Here is a 20248-nt window from a genome sequence, read left to right as displayed (position 1 = left end):
CAAATCTAAAGAAAAGGTCTCTTAAATAAACAGTTAAGGACAAATGAAATCATAATTTCTGTTTTACATCACTTTTGTATTTGCTTTGTTCATAGTAAGAACTACCTCAACAAAGTGTACAAGCAGCATATTTCTCACCATCTATGCTTATTTTTATACTTGTGTATTTTAGCACTGTACCGTTACTTTGTGGACTTGTGTTTACTTTTAGAGGATTACATAGAAATTCTACACGCACGCCCTCCGCTGCCACCTTACGCAGCCATGTGAGTGCGCAAGTGCGGCTGTGCTCACACGCAGAGCGCTACGATTTACCGAGCTAGAAGCATTAAATTGTGAGAAAAATTAGAAGCCCTCAATAGACAAATTGCATTAAAATTCACTCCATCTGCAAAGCTGTTGCAGAAAAATAGAACGTTTCCCAGAAAAAAATACATCAAAAGTGGCCTCAACCTTTACTGATAATTGGCTAATATTGATTTGGTATCACATTATAACCTCCTCTGATCTTGCTGACATCAGTAGCCACTCCTCAATCCCAGAGGTTCCCACAGGAAGGACAGTTTTAAAATGTCTTGCTTCCTCTACTGGCAAAGGCATTAATTAATTCACAGGCTTTTCCAGCCACCTTCTCCAGGTCAGCCCCATTTCCCTGCTGAGGCTGCACCAGCTGGCTCCTGGCTTCTCCGGCAGGACAAACTTGTAGGGGGCCTGTGGCGCTGGGCCAACGCTCCCGGTAAATTCTGCACCGCTGTCCTAATTCTTTGCTTGTAACCGGGAATTAGAAACATTAATTAAATATAGAAAATTATAGTCATAGCCATTCTACAGACTATAGGTTAAAAATATTAAGTATCATGCAGATCGTAGTAATTTCCCATTGAATAAATATGTACTGTGTTATGTGTGCGCTTACATGTATTTACTTACACACACCACACAGTTAAAATGTGTGTTTGCTTTATCAACTAGAACAGTGCTCTCTCAAAAGGCAAATGTGTATCTTGTTCATGTTTCAAAATCAAAACAGATTCAAACAAATGCTGCTAAATCTGCGTGGTCACTCCCTGAGCATCCACGTTTTCTGTTTCACACCACCACCCCTGCTAGGAAGGCGAATCATTTTTGCAGGCAAGAGCACACAGTCACAATTTATCTCTCACACCGCAGTGAGCCAATGTGAGATGTTCACCCTACTTCAGCAATGAACAGAATTTAACTATATCCAAGTTCACTACAAGCAGGTTCCAATATATCTCCCTTCTGGTTCACAGCTGCTGTTTCATGTGGGATAGTATTCAGACATTTTTTAGATGCTCTGTGTCCTGATGGAACACACAGGACCACTATTCTGACTTGGATCTCACATTTAGAAAGCAACAATTGCAGGTGGGTACACAAAAGGCTGACATGATGGTAACACGGTGGAGAAATTACATCTCTATTTTGAGTGCTGCATGTGATACTGAATGCAAACACCGAAGTTTTTAAGAATATTAAAAAAATCTTTACTTTTGCCAGACAACAGATTAGCAAAAGTACAGTGGACATTAGTAAATTAGGTGGTACGAAGATACAAATCACATTAATTTTCAACATTATTTTATTTATTCTAATTATGTTCTTTCTTAATGAAGCTCATAATTATTTTTCTCTTCTAACTGTTGCTACTCTTTAGATATTTTACTGAATAATACTGAGAAACTAGTTTATATAACTGCTAAAAATCCTGCCCTCATATGTCAGAATTCAATTTTACTCAGGCATTTAAAAGAGGTCAAGAAAACAGATGTTTTAGAAACCTGTTTACGCTATGAACCATAGTGTCACATTTTAAATTACAATAAGCATTCTCTTAAGACAGTGCTAATAATTAATACTACTGTAATTAATACCAGAAGACTTTCTGTTGACAGGTTTAAAAATTGTCAGTTCCTTTTCCCATCTTTGAAATAAAAAGCTAAGCTAACAAATGAGTTCCTGCCTAATTGCCAAACACTGATTTGTATGAAGCAGTTGAGGTTACAAAGAAATTGGGAATTCTCAGCCCGGTTTCCCTGCTGATGAGTACGAACTGTCTGTGTAGCTCTCCCAGAGGTGTCAGAGGAATCTCTATAGTGTCACACAAGGGTTCTTAGCTCAAAGTAAACACACTTTCCACAAACTCAGCTGCTTAATCTGTTTGCAGGTTGAATTATAAGATGGGGGTGGATGACTCCGGGTGCTGGGAAGACGCACAGAGCATTTCCACAGTTTCTTGGTAAAAAGGGCATGCTATTGTCATCAAAAGACTTCACCCAATTGTTTAATTTTCCTATAGGCTCAGTGGTCTGATCTTAGCAATAATGAAAACTAACCTGACCAAAATTTTCCCAAGTAGCTGAGCATGTTAAATTGCATAAATTCTTTTCACTACAGCAGTGCATCAACATCACTTTCATTCAGGTTGTTGCTGCACTTCTACTCTAGCCACTTTGGTTATACAGGATTAAACAAGACCGTTTCACTACAAAACCAAACCAAAAAACAACCTTCATTTAAATATCTATGGGCAGTAAATGCTTATAAATAAAATGAAACGAAATAACAACTTTAAAAAATGTACAGAAAGATTTAGCCAATATTCTAACATGCTGTAATTATTTTTTGTATGTTTATTTTTATCAAGTGTGCACCTGCTGAAGTTTCAACTATATCGAAGTGCTCAGAATACAGATTTGGATGATTCTCAAACAACCACTGGAGTTTTTAAAGAGATGACTGAAAATGTGTGTTTTCATATATATATCTATCTTAACTATATTTTATATAGTTTACAGATAAATTAAAAATATAAAAATACAATTTCTTTATTTTTTCAATAGGAGATCTCAGCATGTATTTTTTTGCAACAGGAAGAACTCTTATTGGGTCCTTGCAATACATTATAAGCCAATTTCTGGCTACTCTGGAAATACGCTGCAGATAGAAGAACTAACTCTATCCCAGTCAAAACCAGAACAGACTGACAGGAAAATTTGCATCAGTTCAGCATCGACCACCTTGGAAGGGTGTGAGAAGGGTATTTTGCAGCTGATGAATGCAATGCAGAGATGAGAAGTGCCAGCCTGCGAAGAGGCTCTGCCTACACGTTTGTTATGTCCCAGCAATCAGACTTTCAAAGGCTTATGTGATAGTAATAACAATCACCACAATAAGGACTTCAGTAGAGATTAACTTCAGGTTTTGGAGTTCAGTAACGTTTTAACAGGGAATCTTATGACGGGAAAGAGAATATAATCCCTGTTCACTGACTCAGAGACTTCCTGTTGGTTTCTGTGAGGTTTTGAAGCCACTCCTAAACAACCCCATCAGCATTTGCTGTGACGTGAAACATGAAACTTGCCAGATATGTAACAGACCAAAAATGAGAACCTTAATATTCTGCCATGCAATTATAAAGGCAAACACTTTGTTGCCATAGGATTGCCATGAGGTAAAAAGACTGGAAACCTTTCCCAGGAGATGGAAATACTTCCTCTGTGCCTTGCACATGTTAGAAAGCAGTTTCCATACCAGTAAAACGACAGGCACGCTGACCTGCGTAATACTATAAAACTTAAAATGATTGGCTTCACAGTGAGTATCGAGCTGAACGGCTGACAATGAAGGAATAGTTTTAAAGGAACTTTCCCGAGTATGGCCACACGTTCAATAATAGACGAAATACCAGAAGAAACAATGTTTCATTTGGTTTTCAACTGCAATTTTTCCCGAAAGAAGGAAAGCAACTTACTTCTGAACTTTTTCATTGGCCTCCTGTGAAGCCTCCACAGCTTTCTGGAGCTTCAGCTCTGTGTCCTTTTGCTCTGACCGAGCTTGCTGCAGCTGAGCTGCCAGATCTTCAATCTGGCGATAGGTAAGGGTCACAACATCCTCCCTGCCTTGCGGTCCACCTTCAGAAGTACCGAAAGTACAATTAAGTTGGTCCTTCAGACTCATTCCTTCAGATAAAGATTTGTATAAGCTGGGAAAACAAAATCATACATGCTATTAAGTTTCAGTCTAAGGCTGAGCTGCAAGAATACTACACTCAGTTTAATTAATATGTTTAATCTTAGCATACATGGATCCACATGCACTAATACTCACCACTCTGAGGGTTATGGGGCACTGGAACAGGTTGCCCAGAGAAGTTATAGATGCCCCATCCCCGGAAGTGTTCAAGGCCAGGTTGGATGAGGCTTTGAGCAACCTGATCTAGTGGAAGGTGTCCCTGCCCATGGTGGGGGGATTGGAATTCGACGATCTTTAAGGTCCCTTCCAAGACAAACCAGTCTATGATACGACGATAACATCAAAAGAAGTTTTATTTCAAAAGCGACAGAGATCAAAAATAACATCCCATTTCTACAAGGCTCTCCTAGAAGTATGTAACAACTATCAGAATTTTAAAAAGTCAAAAATCTATTTGACAAAAACTTAAAAGGTAATATTTTTCAGCTGTAGCATCTTCTTGATCACCTTTGAGCTGCAGCAAAAAGTTGTTAGTGATTTACATGAAGTTGAATTAATCAGTGTAAGTTACTGACACGTTATTAACTTGTGTTACGCAGGCATCTCTTTTAGTAAGCAGACTCATCAACTACAGAGGGTTTATTAGCAAAATTGCAGAATTTTCAATATAATGAAAAAAATAAAAATGCTACAATGCAAAAATTAAAATCATTGAATCAGCAAGATTACCCAGAAATATGAATGATTTGCACGTGGTAACCAATTCTAAAGATCCCTGGTCAATATTTTTGTGAGAGGAAACTTCAAATATTTATTGATGCTTATTTAAATAAACCAGTAACACCTATACTAGAATATACTGTGTCTTAAATAGCTTGTCTACAGCAGACATAGACAGGTTACCTGCCAGTATCGAGGTTTTATTACTGTACATTTCAATATCTTTAGTGTCCTCCACCATAATTTCTTGCAAGGTCCTTTCTGACTCACTGTTTTGGCCTCGCTCAGGCAAAAAGTAGACATGTTTACCATCTTTTTCACACACGAAGTGCCATGGATGTATATTCCACCCATTCAGTCTTATACATGATTTTGAGGTATATTCATAGAGATACCAAATCATAGAGCATAAAAATAATACTCTTTCATTGTACAACCCAGAATGCAGTACTATATGCTTTGTACTTGTGTGCCAGAAAGTTCTGCGCAAATCAAAGAGAGTTCAGAAATTAAAAATAAAATCAAATAGGATCTTAGGGCAATAGATTCATGAAGCTAAAAGAAATAAACACACCTGGATCAGCTAACAATAGGTATGGAAAATAATATATTACACACACAGGTTACCCATAAATAATGAGAAGAAACTGAAAAAAGGAGAATAATAGAAGAAGACGGTGCATCAGGTAAAAAATTCTCAATGAAGCCTGTTGACTGTGGAATTACTTCCCAAGGAATCAGTATCTAGACAGCTGCTTGAGTTATTGAGGTGCAACGGTAGGAATCACATTAAGAGCTGATTACTAGGGCAGAGGCCTGCATCAGCAAGCTCTCCATGGAATTAGCAATGATTGCTTCCCATCTCTTCATAGCCATAAATAATTTGTGAATTTTACACCAGTGGAAAATGATGCTGGTAGCAGAAGAAATTCATGGAAGACATTTATAACAAAAGTGATGGCAACAGGATATCATAACGAGCAGTGGTTTTAGACAAATAATTGAAGTAATTTCAAAACAACTTAAAGAATATCAGAAGCTGTTGATGTACTGATGACTATGACTTGAGACCATTCTTCTGACTGATGACCATGCAAACATCAAACATTATTTCAGTGCGGATTTCTAGTAGCAGTGCAGACTGATTGCAGTACTCAAGAGAGAGTGTGCAAGACAGCTGTTAGTATGCAATAGCATATTTTCTTCCTTTCCAGTTTATTAAGCTGTTTGTATGGAAAACACCCTTTGTTCCAATAGCCCATAGAGGAAAACCATATACAAACTAAAATATAATACACATGGACAAGCAAAATGTGGATGAACTAATAGAAATCCAGAAGCTAAAAGGTCAGAGTTGATATATCATTACGCCTACTACCTGCAGTTGTCTGAAAATAATGTGAAGAACCTTTTCAATTAAATGAAGACATATTGAAAATATAAATATTTATAAAGGGACATTAAAATCCCTAGAACAGAATCATTAAAAATAAAATTACTTCAACAGTTGCACATAAAACTTACTAACTAAAGTTCCACTATAGTCGAGCATTGATCACCATGGAAAAATACATAGGTATGCAAATAATGCTGAAAGCAGGTTGCTGAAATACCACTGCTGCCCTTTTCTTAAACACTTGGCACAAGATTAAAAGAAAAAAAAAAGATAGATGAGAAACCAAACTGTTCAGTGAATATATGGGTCCCTGATTAAAAAAAGAAAAAAGAGAATAACCTAAATATTCTAACTTGTTCATATCAGCTGAGAGTTTTTTTTTTTTCCAGAACATATGAAAAATACAGTCATTTATTTAGATTCTAAAATATTGGCCCTGCGTGCCTACAACTGGGCTTCTTCTCAAGGACTGGCCATGAACAATACACTATGCAATACACTATCACATGTTTTAACTCATAATGATTGCACCTGAATGATCAATAGATTCTGAAACGTATACATTTTGTAGCCAGTATGATTCCTCTAGATAAAGGCATTGTCCTTGACAGATCTTTAAAATTTTTTTTAAAGCATACAATTGTCAGATTTCCATCAATATGTGCTTTGCGAAAATACTTTTATTTAGTCTCTTTTGATACTTATTAATTTGAAATTCCTTCATTAATGTCCCAAAGATTATTTCTTCAAAGAATATTGATGCTATAAATCAAAAATAATTGGAGTTGTAGGCCTGAAAAATGGGTCACAAAAGCATCCAAACAGTTCCTTGATTTAAGCAATTCACATGTTCTTTATAGTAAGTCTTCTGCTTTACTATGGCAGCACAGCCCCTTTCTTGTTCCAGCTTGGATCTGAGAGCTTCTAGGGCCCATCTTAACTGTGTCCAGGCAGAATAAAAAGTGACGTGATGATGTCACTTGTGCAGGTCCTGCAGATATCAAGAGTTTTCAGTTTTTTAGCCCCAAAGTCAGAGCAGCTTCAAGCCTGCTAAAAAATTTCACCAGTTGTAACCGATCCCAGAGGGACTTGACTTTGGCTGAAAATCAACTGTATGAAGTGCTGCTCTTATAACACTTCTCTGCTTGCCAGGCATACTTTTGCTGCAAGGTGGGAAACGATTTTCCACCTGAAGCAATTACTGAACAACACAGAGAAACCTTCCACCTAAAGGAAGAAAAAAACCCCAGCAAAAAACAAACATTCCCTATCCATCCCCTCCCTCCTCCCCCACCCCAGTGATAAACATATCCAACGTTCCCAAAGGCATGTAGGTCTGACCTTGGTTTTCACCACAAATGTTTCTGACACTCAAGTTCTGGAGACCTCTCAGACCTCAGCCTGCACTCAGGATGGCTTTGAAGAGGGTCCCTTCATACCGCTGAGTGCACTCCGGGGCCCGGCAGCATTGACACCTTGAAAATACCACCTCAAAGGTGCTCTTAGGAAACACTGTCACAAGATGATATTAAAAAAAGCCCATAAGACCTAGAAGGACTTTGATACTTTGCTGTGAAGTGGAGGATATAAAATGATCAAGTTTGCACTACATGTGAGTCAGGAGCCTGACAGCTGGTAGACTGGTAACTAGATGGCATTGCCCTACCATAGACAAATATTTTACTAGCCTTCCTTCCTCTGCAATTACATGAATTAAGAGGACTGTGTTTTCTCTCCAGTACAACCACCCAAACATTTCTCACTAATTTAACCAAAAGCAGCAGCTGTGTTATTCGACTTTGTGGCACACAGGCCACAGACCGTATTGTAACAGTGGTGCATGTTGTGCGTAATGCAGAGTATGTTCTTTGCACCGTCACGGTCCATCACGGAGCGTCACTCTCTCGTGTGTGATGTACCCACGCATTTGTAGTCTTGGATGAGCTCAGGCATCCTCTTTATTTTACATTCTCTCACCAAATCCAGTGGTATGCACTTGTTGAACAGAGCCCACCACTGATTTTCTTCTCTGTGGCAGTTGGTGATATAACCTCAGGATTTTACAGGATAACATGTTGACAGATTGATTGATTAGAGTCTGGAAGATGATAGCATGAGCTTTTTTCACGCATACATCCACTCTCAGATACAGTGCATCTGAGTTTACAGAAGGGACTACTGTAGATTTTACGCTTTAATCCTGAATACTACTTGATACATGTTAACATTAATTACACATCTTCATGGTTCCACAATATACCTGTGTTAATTGCAAGACACAGATTCGCAGGCTCTCAAATTTCATCCATGAATTAGGGGACTGTGTTTTCAATATAACAGTAACTATTGTGGATACTTTTCACAGTTTTACTAGACTACATGTTATTCCTAGAACCAAGCTTGCCGTAAAATGTTCTTGTCATGTTTTGACATGGGAATTGGCTGTATTATCATATTCTAGCCTGAGCATTCAGAGTGCAACTGTCAAGTCCTGAAGGCTTGCTTCTAACTAGTAAAATTAATTGAAAAATTTAAAAATAATTTTATTTTGTACAGTGTTTACTTTATCACACTAGAAGTCACAAGAAAGAATTTTGCTATCTCGTATCCATTCTTTATTGCCAATTCATATGCTTTGGCCATTCTTAAATATTTGCCGATGGCTTTAGTTAACAAAATAACTTTAACTCAGTATTTGTAATACTGCAGTTATTCCCTACAGAAATAGATTGTTTAGGTAACACTGCAAATACAGAGGGAACCTTATCTATTAATCGAAGACAGAACTGGCATCAAGTCATCAAGAGTGACCTCAGTATTTGAATATAAAAGATGTTTAAGACAGTGCCAACAACTCCACGTTTTACTGTGTATCACGAAACCCGAGGAAAGCGTGAGCATCGCGGCTGGGGCAGCGCAGGTCTGGCTCTGCTGCGGGCAGCAGGCAGGGAGGAGGGGCACAGCCAGCTCAAAGACAAAAGGTATTTTCACCTCCCCAGTCCCCGGGCTGAACCGGCAGCCCCCGCACCTCTCCGATGGCTGCTGGAGGCCACGCGGTTGACATGGATCACTGAAGGGGTGTGTACGTGGGTGGTGTAGAGCCAGCGACTCTGGCTTCGGGCCAGCTGGGAAATTGCCGATGTCAGGGATTTGCAGAAACACAAACTTGGTGGAAAAGAGATGGAGGATCTTGTCCTAAAGGGAATAGCGGTTTATTTTTTATAATTTGAGTATGTTTTTGACAACATCGGTTTTAAGAACAGTGCACCTTTTTCCCCAAAGCTAAACTTAATTAAGAAGGCAGTGACTCTGCTTGTGCACTAAAATAACAGCCTCTGGTATACCAATCAAACCAGGTAGAGAATAGATGCCGCACGTAATACTTTTTTCCTTTTTTTGATTATTCTTGCCAAGAGCTTCATTCTGAACACCGTTGCTCACACAGAAACCACAGCATTATGGTACAGATGAATACCGGGCCTTCTGACATGCGTTTCAGGATCAGCTCCTACAGCTCCACACACCTACCCACCAGCCTGCTCTGGACTGCAATCCCTTCAGCGCCCAGGGACCTGACAGTAGACAGCAAATTGCTGGCTGGAACCTTTCCTCTCCAAAATGCCACATCAAGGAAAACTTTCCTGATGACAAAGAATGTACACATTCAAGGGTCAGGCATTTCTGCCAGAAGCCTTAAATGACGTCTCCTGTCACTGCACTTTGAATTTAGATTTGCCTGCATAACTAACAAAATCTAAAAGAGTTTCTTTGTTGGAAATTATACATGAAGTTAAGGCTAATTTGGTTTGTGCCTTTAGTTTCCTTTGCAGCTTCTCACTGCTAAGAATAATGGCTTTTGACTTTCATTTTACGTGAGACAATTTCATTTGAAATTAACAAAATCCTTCTGTGAAAAGTAGTAATACTAGTGAATCACCTCTTGTATTAGATAAACTCTAACAATTCAGATGAAACAAATAAGAGTCCTGACCCTGAAAGCTGAAACAGTCAGTGAAGCGTCCACTCAGTGCGAAGGGGTATTTCATATATACAACCATATATACATCTATATAAAACAAACCTGATATACCGATATATATCATAATGCAGACATCAGAATCACCTGAAAACAGGCTCAATGTAACGACTATGTGCTGTTGACTTTTATTTTTGTCTCCGGGGAATAGTGTTTACTTTGCTTTAAAATTTATATGAGTCATTTTGTTATGTGCCTTTTTTTAATTAGTCTGAAGGAAACAGTCATTTGAGAAAGAGAGCGGAAATCAATTCTGATTCGATACTGATAGCTACTGTGCGATGTAAACTGTGTGTTCTTTCTAATTAAATGTAAACATATGCAGTTCTAAAGTCCAGCAGTGATGACAACAACTACTAGAAAGGATTGCTTAAGCCCGGTCAACTGATTCTTGTGAACCTTTTGTTCATACCGTAGGTGAGCTTGTGCAATCTGTCGCAGGGTGAACGCCAGTTGTAACTGACTTTATTTTAGGTCATCTTCAGAGAAAAGACTTGACAAGAATGTGGAGCGCTCTGTAATACCTCCAGTTACCCATTAACTATGTCCTTCTGATAGCTAATCAATAGCATTGCATGGAGCCAAACACACTGCACTGAACTGCTCCTCTTCCAAAAGCAAAGTCTTGGTAAATATTTAATAGCAGTAAAGCTGTTTTGACTCTTATCAATCTGATATGTTAAAGAACTCTTGAAAGAAACTTTATCTTGCTTCTCTCTGCATAAATAATTTGTTCAGTTACAATTTTAGCCTTATGCAAAAGCACTTAATTTAATGATCTAATGCTTTTAAATCAAGGCTTTGGACAGAGAAAATGTAGTTTCAATCCACATGTCACAAAATAAAGAATAATCAAAGTTTATTTCCTTGATAAATTGCCAACTAGAAATATACATCAAGGCACCCAGCCCTTTATACTGTAGTAGTAAATACTGTGCCAGACTCGCTCAAAACCTGTTATACAAGTGCACATTTGAGATTTTCTTACAAGGCTTCAGTTTCTGTAAAATTCTTAGCTCTCACATCAAGATAGCGTAGGATTTTTAGCCTCTCTTCACCACCAAGAAAACCAACTCTAAATTTTAGAGAGATCCAGAGACTTTTTGTTCCCATATAGTGAATATTCCCATCTTTAAGTGGGTATATTCTCCACTAATGATTTTTTTTTAGCATTCTTCTGTTTTCTTTTTTTCTGTGCAAAGCAGCTTGTCTAGATCACTAAACAGAGGAAGACTCTTATCCTGATCCTTTACCACCTAGTGTCTGTTCCCCTCTGGTACAGCCAGGTAGGATCCGAACATCTCCTTAGAGACTTAGATAGGCTTATTCCATGCCTCTGTGCTAATGTCACAGGATGGAAGATGGAGGAGTCTCCTGACCTCCTCCAGCACAGTATTCCAGCCTTCTCTGCATGATCCAACTACAGTATGAGCCTAAGTATTTTGAAGAAACTGGTTCAGCAGTGGATCCAAGCTTTTTCTTGGAAAATAATCTGGGAATAAAACATTGGTAGTGTTTCAGTTTCCAAAATGTGAATCACCATAAATGTTTTCCCAGAAGTATAAGCATTATTTTTTTTCCCCAGTGTTTAAATGGCCCCTTTAGTGCTCTTGATGCCATTCAATAGATTTCGAAAATAAAGATCATGGAATTATTCCCAAACACTGCATAGATAAACTGAACAGCCTGGAGTTTTCAAATCACTAGTAATTGGCTTTGATGAAAACAGTATTAATTAAAATCATAAAGGCATATAACTCAATCAAGCAGTAAAGTGTATGGCACAGTTCAGGAATGACCAATTGAAGAAAGCCTGTTATTAATGACCTCAGAAAATATCTTGTACTTAATACAATGTTATCTTTATAAATCAGACAAGATGGCGAATTTTATGGCTGTCCTGACTTGCTATTGTGATTGCTTGGCTTAACTTCCCTACTGAACCAAAAAAGTAAGAGATGAAGCTGTCTTGGACCCAGGGCTGGAAGCCAGCCCTGCCTTCCAGCATGGCCAGGAACATCCAGCTGAGTAGATGGAAGAGAAGAGTCTCTCCAGGAGAAGGCAATTAAAAGAAATACAAAGAATGGAAACGTGTTTCAAAGACGGAATAACCAAATACATATGGAATTTGAAAGAGGGGATGATCTCATGGATGAGCTGAGTAGTGCTAAAGCTAGAAACCCTCAGTGTGACTGACCTGGGAAGGGAATTTGCATGGAGCTCTACCCTCTTGTCATTTCTTGCTTGCTGAATGATTCAGCTGGTTAAAAATCTTCGAATGACTTTTTAAAAAAAATTAAAATAGACCATGTTTTTTAATTGGATGATACTTCCCTCCTGCCCCAGGAAAACAGAACAGAGAGTGTTTCAACAGTTCTGTCTGATTTTTCTCCAAGGTGTTTCTGAAAAATATTAAGCAACTGACCAAAGGCAAACAAGATGTCCTGTGCTCCAGCACATGTCCAGCTGTAGCCATCAATGTGCCAAGAGGTGAGGTACATCGATGAACTCTAGGTGAGTGTGCTTAGAACATGGTTTCCCCACTTTCTTGGTACTGTGCACAGCAGCACGTACCACTCCGAAATGGCAAGTATTCACTAGGAGGACTGCATGTGCTGCAGTTTGAAAAGCTTCCTCCAGACTGGTACAGACACCTGTCATGTCTACTTTAAAGCTATCATGGCTTCTCCCAATACAAAAATGCAGTTGGTTTGGGGATTGCTATGCAGATACACACTTAGCAAGTCACCTCCTGAAAGCCATGCAAATGACACAATGGTAACGTATCGCTACTCAGTAAAGCCATGTCTTACCTAGCTGCTGCTGCTGCCAAACCCTTATTCATATAAATCATGCAGCTCCTTGGACAGTTAAGCGCTATGAAACAAGGCAGTTAAAATGATGGTTCAAATGATAAAGGGAACGCCTGGGAAATTTAATATAGGGGAAGTCTGCTTGCCTATTGTACCAGTGCTTACCGAAGTAACTGGGCAGACTTGTCTGGGCCATTCTCCTTAACGTGAAACAAGGACACATGCTGGGGGAATGATTTAGTGGATTGGGGATCAGAGCTCTGTCTTGAATTCCCTCTTCTATTTCACGTCTTCTGTGTGGTATTAAGCAAGTCACAACATGCAAACCTCAGTCTGCCATGCTGAAACTTTCCCTTGCTTTGTGTCGTCCTTAAATTCTAAGCTTTGGGGGCCCAGGATTGCTTTTTATTACCTACGTGTACCGCATCTGGAAACCCCAGACCCTGATCTCGATTCTGGTCTCAGTGCAAATTATTATTCATGGGAAGATACAAAAGAGCTAATTAACAGTATGCCTGTGTTGGCAATGCACATCAGCCCAGTTAACCTCTGCAGACAGATCCGGGTTTGAGACCTTTATGGAAAAAACATGACAGTTTCTCACAAGGAGGCAGTTTCTGCTTCCCCATTGCGGGTTCGCCATTGCCACCATGGAGTGCAGGCAGTGATAGCGGCCTCCTGTGCTTTATCAAGCTGCTATGAGCCCAAGATCCTTGTCACCTGAGAAGATGTTCTTAGCTTCCTCCCTGGCAAAAGAGGCCATCAGCTGGATACAGCGTGCCGACTGGAAGCCGAATCACACAACTCGTGTCCCTCTTGAGAAGTGAGAGATTAGACTGGTGGCTGCAGGAGAAAAATCAGTGAAGAGAGAGCTGCAAAGCATAGGGGTTGGAAAGCAGCTGAAAATGGATGCTGAACTGGTTTCTGTATCCAAAGCTTTTAAATCAGCTTCCCTCAACTCTGTCTTCTTTCACACTCATGAGTTTTGACCACTGGGCTACTGAAATAAAATCTGTAAAAGAATACTATTGTCGTGCACTTTAATTTAGCTTGAGTGAAGAGGAAAACAACAGTTTTAACTTCATGAAGCAGGAGTTCATGACAAAAACTGCATCTTTTTCTTTTTACCAGCATATCATTTCCCCATAACCAGCAGGTAAAAGTCAAATACTGTAGCAGGAAATGTATTGGTTGCACTGAACCAAAGAATTAATTATTTTCTCAGGACCTGACAAGGAAACCGCATGCGTATGAAAGCTCTTGTGAAACATAGACAACACTGAATTCAACACTGTTCAATTCCTTTTTTTTTTTTTTGAACAGGACAAGATAATTATTAGCATGAATACTGCCTACTGTGCTTATAGACATTCAACCAATATTATACTATCCTCTGATAAGAGCAGTAACATTGCTTTAGAAGAAGAAGTAAGATACTCGTTCTACTGTCACAACTGTAGAAGCCTAATAATGTATGACTCTTTTGCTAAAGAAGCTAAATAGAAGAATAAGCATTTCTGTATCTCCACCAAAGACCTTAGAACGGAATTCTGCCCTCTGTATTATTCTTTTTTATAGTCTATGATTGAAACAAACAGAATGTGATGTTAGATGAGCCTGGATAATATTAAGATCCTGCATAGCTGAGAAGTAAAAGAAAAATAAATCAGATAATATGAACCTTGTTACCCATCCTTCTTCCCACTCTTTTGAGTGAGGGACAAATTCACAACACTTCCTCTTTGGTGAAAGCTCCTCCCAGTTCAACCTTCTTTAATGATAATGGAAGTCACTAGTGCATTTCCCACTGAGGACCAGGAGAAATCTTAGTAAAGAATGCCTTGAATTTATTTGTACCAAGAAGCTAAAGGCTGTGGCTATCAGTAGGTGCCTACACTGATCTGGATGTTCTGTACAACTAAATACTTCCTGGAAATCTTACTGCTTTCTCCTGGTCTCTGGCAATCGAACACCAGAAGAGAAAGAATGCAAGAAAATATTGCTTTATACACCCAAAAAGAGGGGCAAGAAGAACAAGTTCCTTCAAGAGTAAAAAGAAATAATAAAATCTAGATATTTGAAATTATGACCTTAACCTTGCTTACCTCAATGACCATAAGATAGGTATGACATAAATCCTTCTGCGTAAATTTTGAATGTGATGTACAGAGTTTTTACCTTAATGAGATATGTAAGATCAGAACCTATGAATCAAGTGTATGATATGCCCCTAAGTTATTTTTTCATGAACAGTGGGTGAGCAGATATCATTCCTCTGTTTAATCAGGAGTTAAAGCGTGTACAGTAATTCCTTATTTTCACAATATTCCTTCTGACAAAGATAACAACCATAAGAATGGTTCCCAGCTGGCTAAACCTGACATACAGGTTTTGTTAATAAAAAAATGCATGACTTAATTAATGAAACGGATCTATTAAGACTGTCCCCCAATCTACCACAGTGGCCCCACCTACAGCTGAACTTCACATGACCTATCTTATGCAAAAAGAATTGTAATAACTTGCACTGGAAGCTATTATAGAGGAAAGGTTGCTATGAAGAAAAAAATATGACTCAGAAACGCATACAATGCCTCTACAGGAGAAAGCTTAGTATTTTCACTTTTACTCAATGTTTTCTTTCACAGTGAATAATTGAAACGATTTTGCTAAACTGTGTAAAATTATTTCATCAAGAGTAATTATGTTTGATCTATTAGCACCTGATACTATCTATTGTCTAAATTGCTTGCATTCAATCCATGAGTAATGTCAACAGTATTAACGTCCATTATGGAAGCATTAGTTGAGTAAAAATCATTTTTAAGTGTTCAACATTCTTGTAACCTTCCTCCAGCATAATGTTCAAAAGATATATGATTATACCAATATCTTTTTGGATTTTTTTAAAGGCATGTCTTTACTTAAGTCTGCAAACTCAGAGTCTTTAAACTTACAAACAATTTGCCTGTTTTGTTCTGGCAAGAATAAATCTGTAGCAATCTACTCATTTTACATTCTTCTCTGCTCCTGTCTAGCTGTCCTACACTAAATGGCTATCCAAGTTCACTTCCATCAACTTTGGCAGGCTTAACACCTCCTTCACTAAACCATTTTTTCCCCCGCAATCATAAAGAGCTGCACTGTTATGAACAGAAAGAAGGAACTCTGCAACATTTCTACAACAAACTTATATATATATATTCACTGATTTGACCAAAACCGGCCCCCAAAACCTGAACTAATACAATAACTGGACTCACCTACCTGGAAAGCAGATATTTTTTTTCTCTCTTGCAGCCTCATCCTTATTTCAAAGGTTTCCAAATTCTTGCTGCCTTTTAGCAGAGGAAATATTATGAACTGTTTGAGATTACATTTTCACTCAAAGTGATGAATGCCACAGTCTTCTCCAGAATAAAAAGCTACTTTCTCTCCTTGGAATAGTAACTTTACAGTAATTTAGAGGAAACGGGAGAAACAGTTGGTCATTAAACATTGAATGTATTAATGGGGCACTCACAGTGTATGGTTTGTCTGGAAAAGGCAGTTCTGCACTCGCATTTCAGAAGGAGTGCTGCAATACAATAGCTACTGTGATAAATTTAGGTTTACCTCACTTAACATTTAGCAGAATCTAATAACGAAACTTAAATCAATGTATTTTCCAAAAAATGCATGACTAGCGCTATTCACATCTTACAGCTAGGGGAATCCAGAGGCAAAGAAAAAACATTCCAAAAGAGGCCCTTCATTTCCACTCCCCAAACGGAGACCTTTAGGACTTGGTTTACAAGTTTCAGGGACTTGCAACTCTAGAGGAAAACAATAACAAATCAGAATATTCAAAGCAGGAGCCCCCCAAGCACTTCAGCAGCATGTAAATATCATCCACTTCTCCAGACTCATTTTGCTCTTGAAGTCCTGCTCAGCTTTCCGGAAACTTCAGACCTGAGTATATGCATAGAGCATTTGGTAGCACTTTTGCATTGCATATAATTGTTGGAAATGGAGCTTCTGCAGAGCACAGAAAAATGATCCAAAAAAGAAGTGCCACAGGCTATGTAGGATGCTGGCTTGTTTAATAAAAGGGTTTATGTGGTTCCCTGGAGTAGAGGGAAACGTGATTAATATGAAGTCTGGTACCTTAGGGGATATAAAGACAGACATAATTCCTAAGGAGAGAAATTCTGTCTGCTCCCAAGACACTGTGAATCTGTTCTTTATAGTTTCCTTTCGTAGTACTAGTTCTTCATGATCTATCGAGCCTTAAAATCACAACACTTTGAAGAAGGCTTTATGGATTTCCTTACTCTGAAGTCCTGACTCATTTAGGTGATTAGGTCAACTTCCTAAATTTTAGGAGGCAGAATGGTAATAGGGATAAAGTAATAGGACTACTTCAGAACCCACTTAAATCAATGGGAGAACTCTTGAGTCCAAGGTAAATATATCTGTTCGTAAGGAACTCCAGAAATGGAGACACTAAGAGAAACAGGCATGTTCACTATGTCCTGAGCTTTTAGTGTGGACCTTTGTCTTGTGTGGCCTACTCTGGGAAAGTGAGGTCCTAGTTCTGTCTGAGAAAAAAATTAGTTCACAGGAATTTTAAAAAAACTATGCCTGAAGCTATATGCCTAGAGCTAGGGAGAATGTGACCCAGTTCAGAAGTAATTTGTAAGAGAAGATTAGATGACAAGGTTGTTTAGGTGGTGGACAGAAAGCTTTGGAACAGACAAACCAGATCCTTTACAACAAACGAAAACAAAAATAAGCCTGCCAGAATAATCAGAACCCAGAATCTGATGTACATTTACCGAAAGACAGTAACATCTTGCTAGTGTTTATGATGAGTAAAATTCATCAGCTGTTCAAGCTGAAGCACAGGCAAACCTTCAGAGGGAGACTATGGGAAAGAGAAATGGAGTATGACATTCTCCAAGTAACTACGGTGCGGGAGGAGGAAGAACTTCAGTTGCCAGCCCCATAAAGTCCTGACAAAAGGAATGCGAGAGCTGTTCCCAAGGTGAAAGAAGACAGGCTGAACAATTTGGCTAATGGGATCACATTGAGCTAATGGGATCACCATGACTTGCTTTGCTTCTGTGTGTGTATGTCAAAACTCTGATGTGTTTTAAAATACATTATCTTTCAGCCACCAGTGGGCTAAATCTTGAGGCATTTCTGAGAGAACTGACATATCTTCAGATTTTGAGACTTGTGTGAAAAGAATCTACGGGGCAAGAACGCTTCAGGTTCAGAAGTTTACAAACTGTCAGAGCAGTTTCTCCTCTGTCAAAGAAAGAAAAAAGAAGAAACAGAAGGCTTGGATTTGTTCATCTCTTATTAAACAGACGTTTATTGCTGCCGCCCTCACACAGACACGCAGAGGTTACAGACATTTCACTTTTGCATAAGTCCCCAGTTGCTATCTCTCACAAGCTGAGTGTAGAAAAAAGAATAAACTCAACTGTGCTATAGCACTAAACTATACTATGGCACATTCATATTTGGCAAGCACTGACAAAACTCGGGAATGCTGCAAGTAATATTACTGATTTCTAGAAGCTCTTAAAAACTTACTTAATCATCTTGGTTACGGTACCCTGAAAGTATTCTAGAGATGCTCCTAGGTCAACTCATAAGGATTTAAAAATAAAATAGGTCAATGATCAGCTTCGGTGCCTATAGTTAAAGTATACTCCAGCAAGTGACTGGCTTTCCAAAGGGGCACTTACAGATCCCCTCCCAGCTCCTTAAGAACAAACTCAGGTGCCTAAACTTGCGTATCCAAGACTGAAAATTTTGGCCACACTGTTTAACAGGCAGATCTGCTGGGAGGCCTCTTGTAACCAGATTTTTTTTTCTTAAAGCCTCATATTATTGGACAGATACTGGCCCACGTCCAATCCGCAACTGCAAATCCAAAGGAACAGCTCAGAGCAAAACAGCAGCCTTATTAGCTTTTAAAGATTTCATTTTCAAGAACTCAAGACCCTTTATTGACTAATGAAAGGTTGGGTCCCCAAGCCCACAGACTGATGTTGCCTGGAACATATTTTAATCATTTTGGAGTGCTAGCAGCCATCTGTCTAAAGAGCTTTGATCGCATAAACGCACTCTGAACTGCAGCTTCTTCTGAGTCCAAACCCTTTCTGAAAGCCAAAGGGAACCCACAGGCATGGCAACTTTGAGACAATTCAAGGTCTTGCGATGTGATAAGGCTGCTTTTATTATTTAGCACATCATTAGGTTTAATGACACCATAGATAACAGATACACTAAAAAGATACCATTGTCATCTCCTATCTTGTAACAGTAATACCCAGCTGTGACTTCACTTTGTTTCTACCCAACACTTCTTACTATTTTGAAAGAACAGATAAATGAAAGAAAAAGATTTTTTATCTGCTGCAAGCACCAGAAATACGAAGAAAATAAATAATATGAAAGACAAATGAACACTTTCTTTCCCCGCCTCCCCCCCACTATTTTCCTACTTTGTTTTTTTAAAAAAAGATACAGAAGACAAGCAAACAAATCCCAAATAAACTACTGTATTTATAGTTTAGGCTTTTGGGCAGATACTGTTTGCATATGAGTCTAGTTTGGCCAGCACTGAATACAAATTTACATTGAAAAGAGAGAGAGATCCCTTGCAGTTACAGCTTTTCTGATGTTAACATTTACGAACAAATTTTACACAATTGCAATAATTATTTCCTATTCTAGCTCTTGAAACAATTTGGGCATCTCAAGGCTTACTTTGTGGTGATCAATGTTTTCGTCCTGGTGCCTACTGAATGGTACAGACACATGCTATTAACCCTGAAAGCTGGGAAGCAACAATGATGTTGAGCATGAAGATAAATATTTAGATTTCTGTCAAAAATGAAAGCAGCAGCCTTCAGAAAGTGGCAAAAACTGCATAAAAATAGCTCTCTTGATGACAGGAGACACAAAACAGCGGAGCCCATGTGGCAGACCATGACTTTATTTGCTCCAACCATCAGCAACCTCAGTGGGTTCAGCCCTGATATTACAGGACCTGTAGGTTTCTCTTCTTTCCGAGATCTGATTCTTGGCCCTTTTACTCACTCAGCACAGCAGTCAACAGTGTCCAGAACAAAGTTTTACTATCACACACTGCAATATTGTATTTTTCAATTCAGTAGCCTTCATACTAAGTGTGGCTAGCTAGCAGTGTGAAGAAGGTGAAAGAAAGAAATAAGCATAGCACTTCTGTGTTGCTCATGATGACATTTGTGGGTGGTCATGCTCTAATCT

The 20248-nt window shown here is 38.8% G+C and overlaps 1 protein-coding gene across 2 annotated transcripts in view; it reads right to left on the bottom strand.

Annotated features, from left to right (window-relative positions):
• The window catches only part of MIPOL1 (mirror-image polydactyly 1), a 167274-nt gene that overhangs the window by 16082 nt on the left and 130944 nt on the right, over positions 1-20248 (bottom strand). For both annotated transcript variants that reach the window (XM_086613306.1, XM_086613305.1), the window contains exon 12: positions 3776-4006. In XM_086613306.1, coding sequence (XP_086469432.1) covers positions 3776-4006 — 231 coding nt within the window. The remainder of the gene's footprint in view (positions 1-3775; positions 4007-20248) is intronic.

This window comes from Tauraco erythrolophus, chromosome 6, assembly GCF_009769465.1.
Source record: "Tauraco erythrolophus isolate bTauEry1 chromosome 6, bTauEry1.pri, whole genome shotgun sequence".
In the NCBI taxonomy this organism is placed as follows: domain Eukaryota; kingdom Metazoa; phylum Chordata; class Aves; order Musophagiformes; family Musophagidae; genus Tauraco; species Tauraco erythrolophus.
The sequence above is the reverse complement of the archived record's forward strand: the minus strand, read 5'-3'. Positions and strand labels throughout refer to the sequence as shown.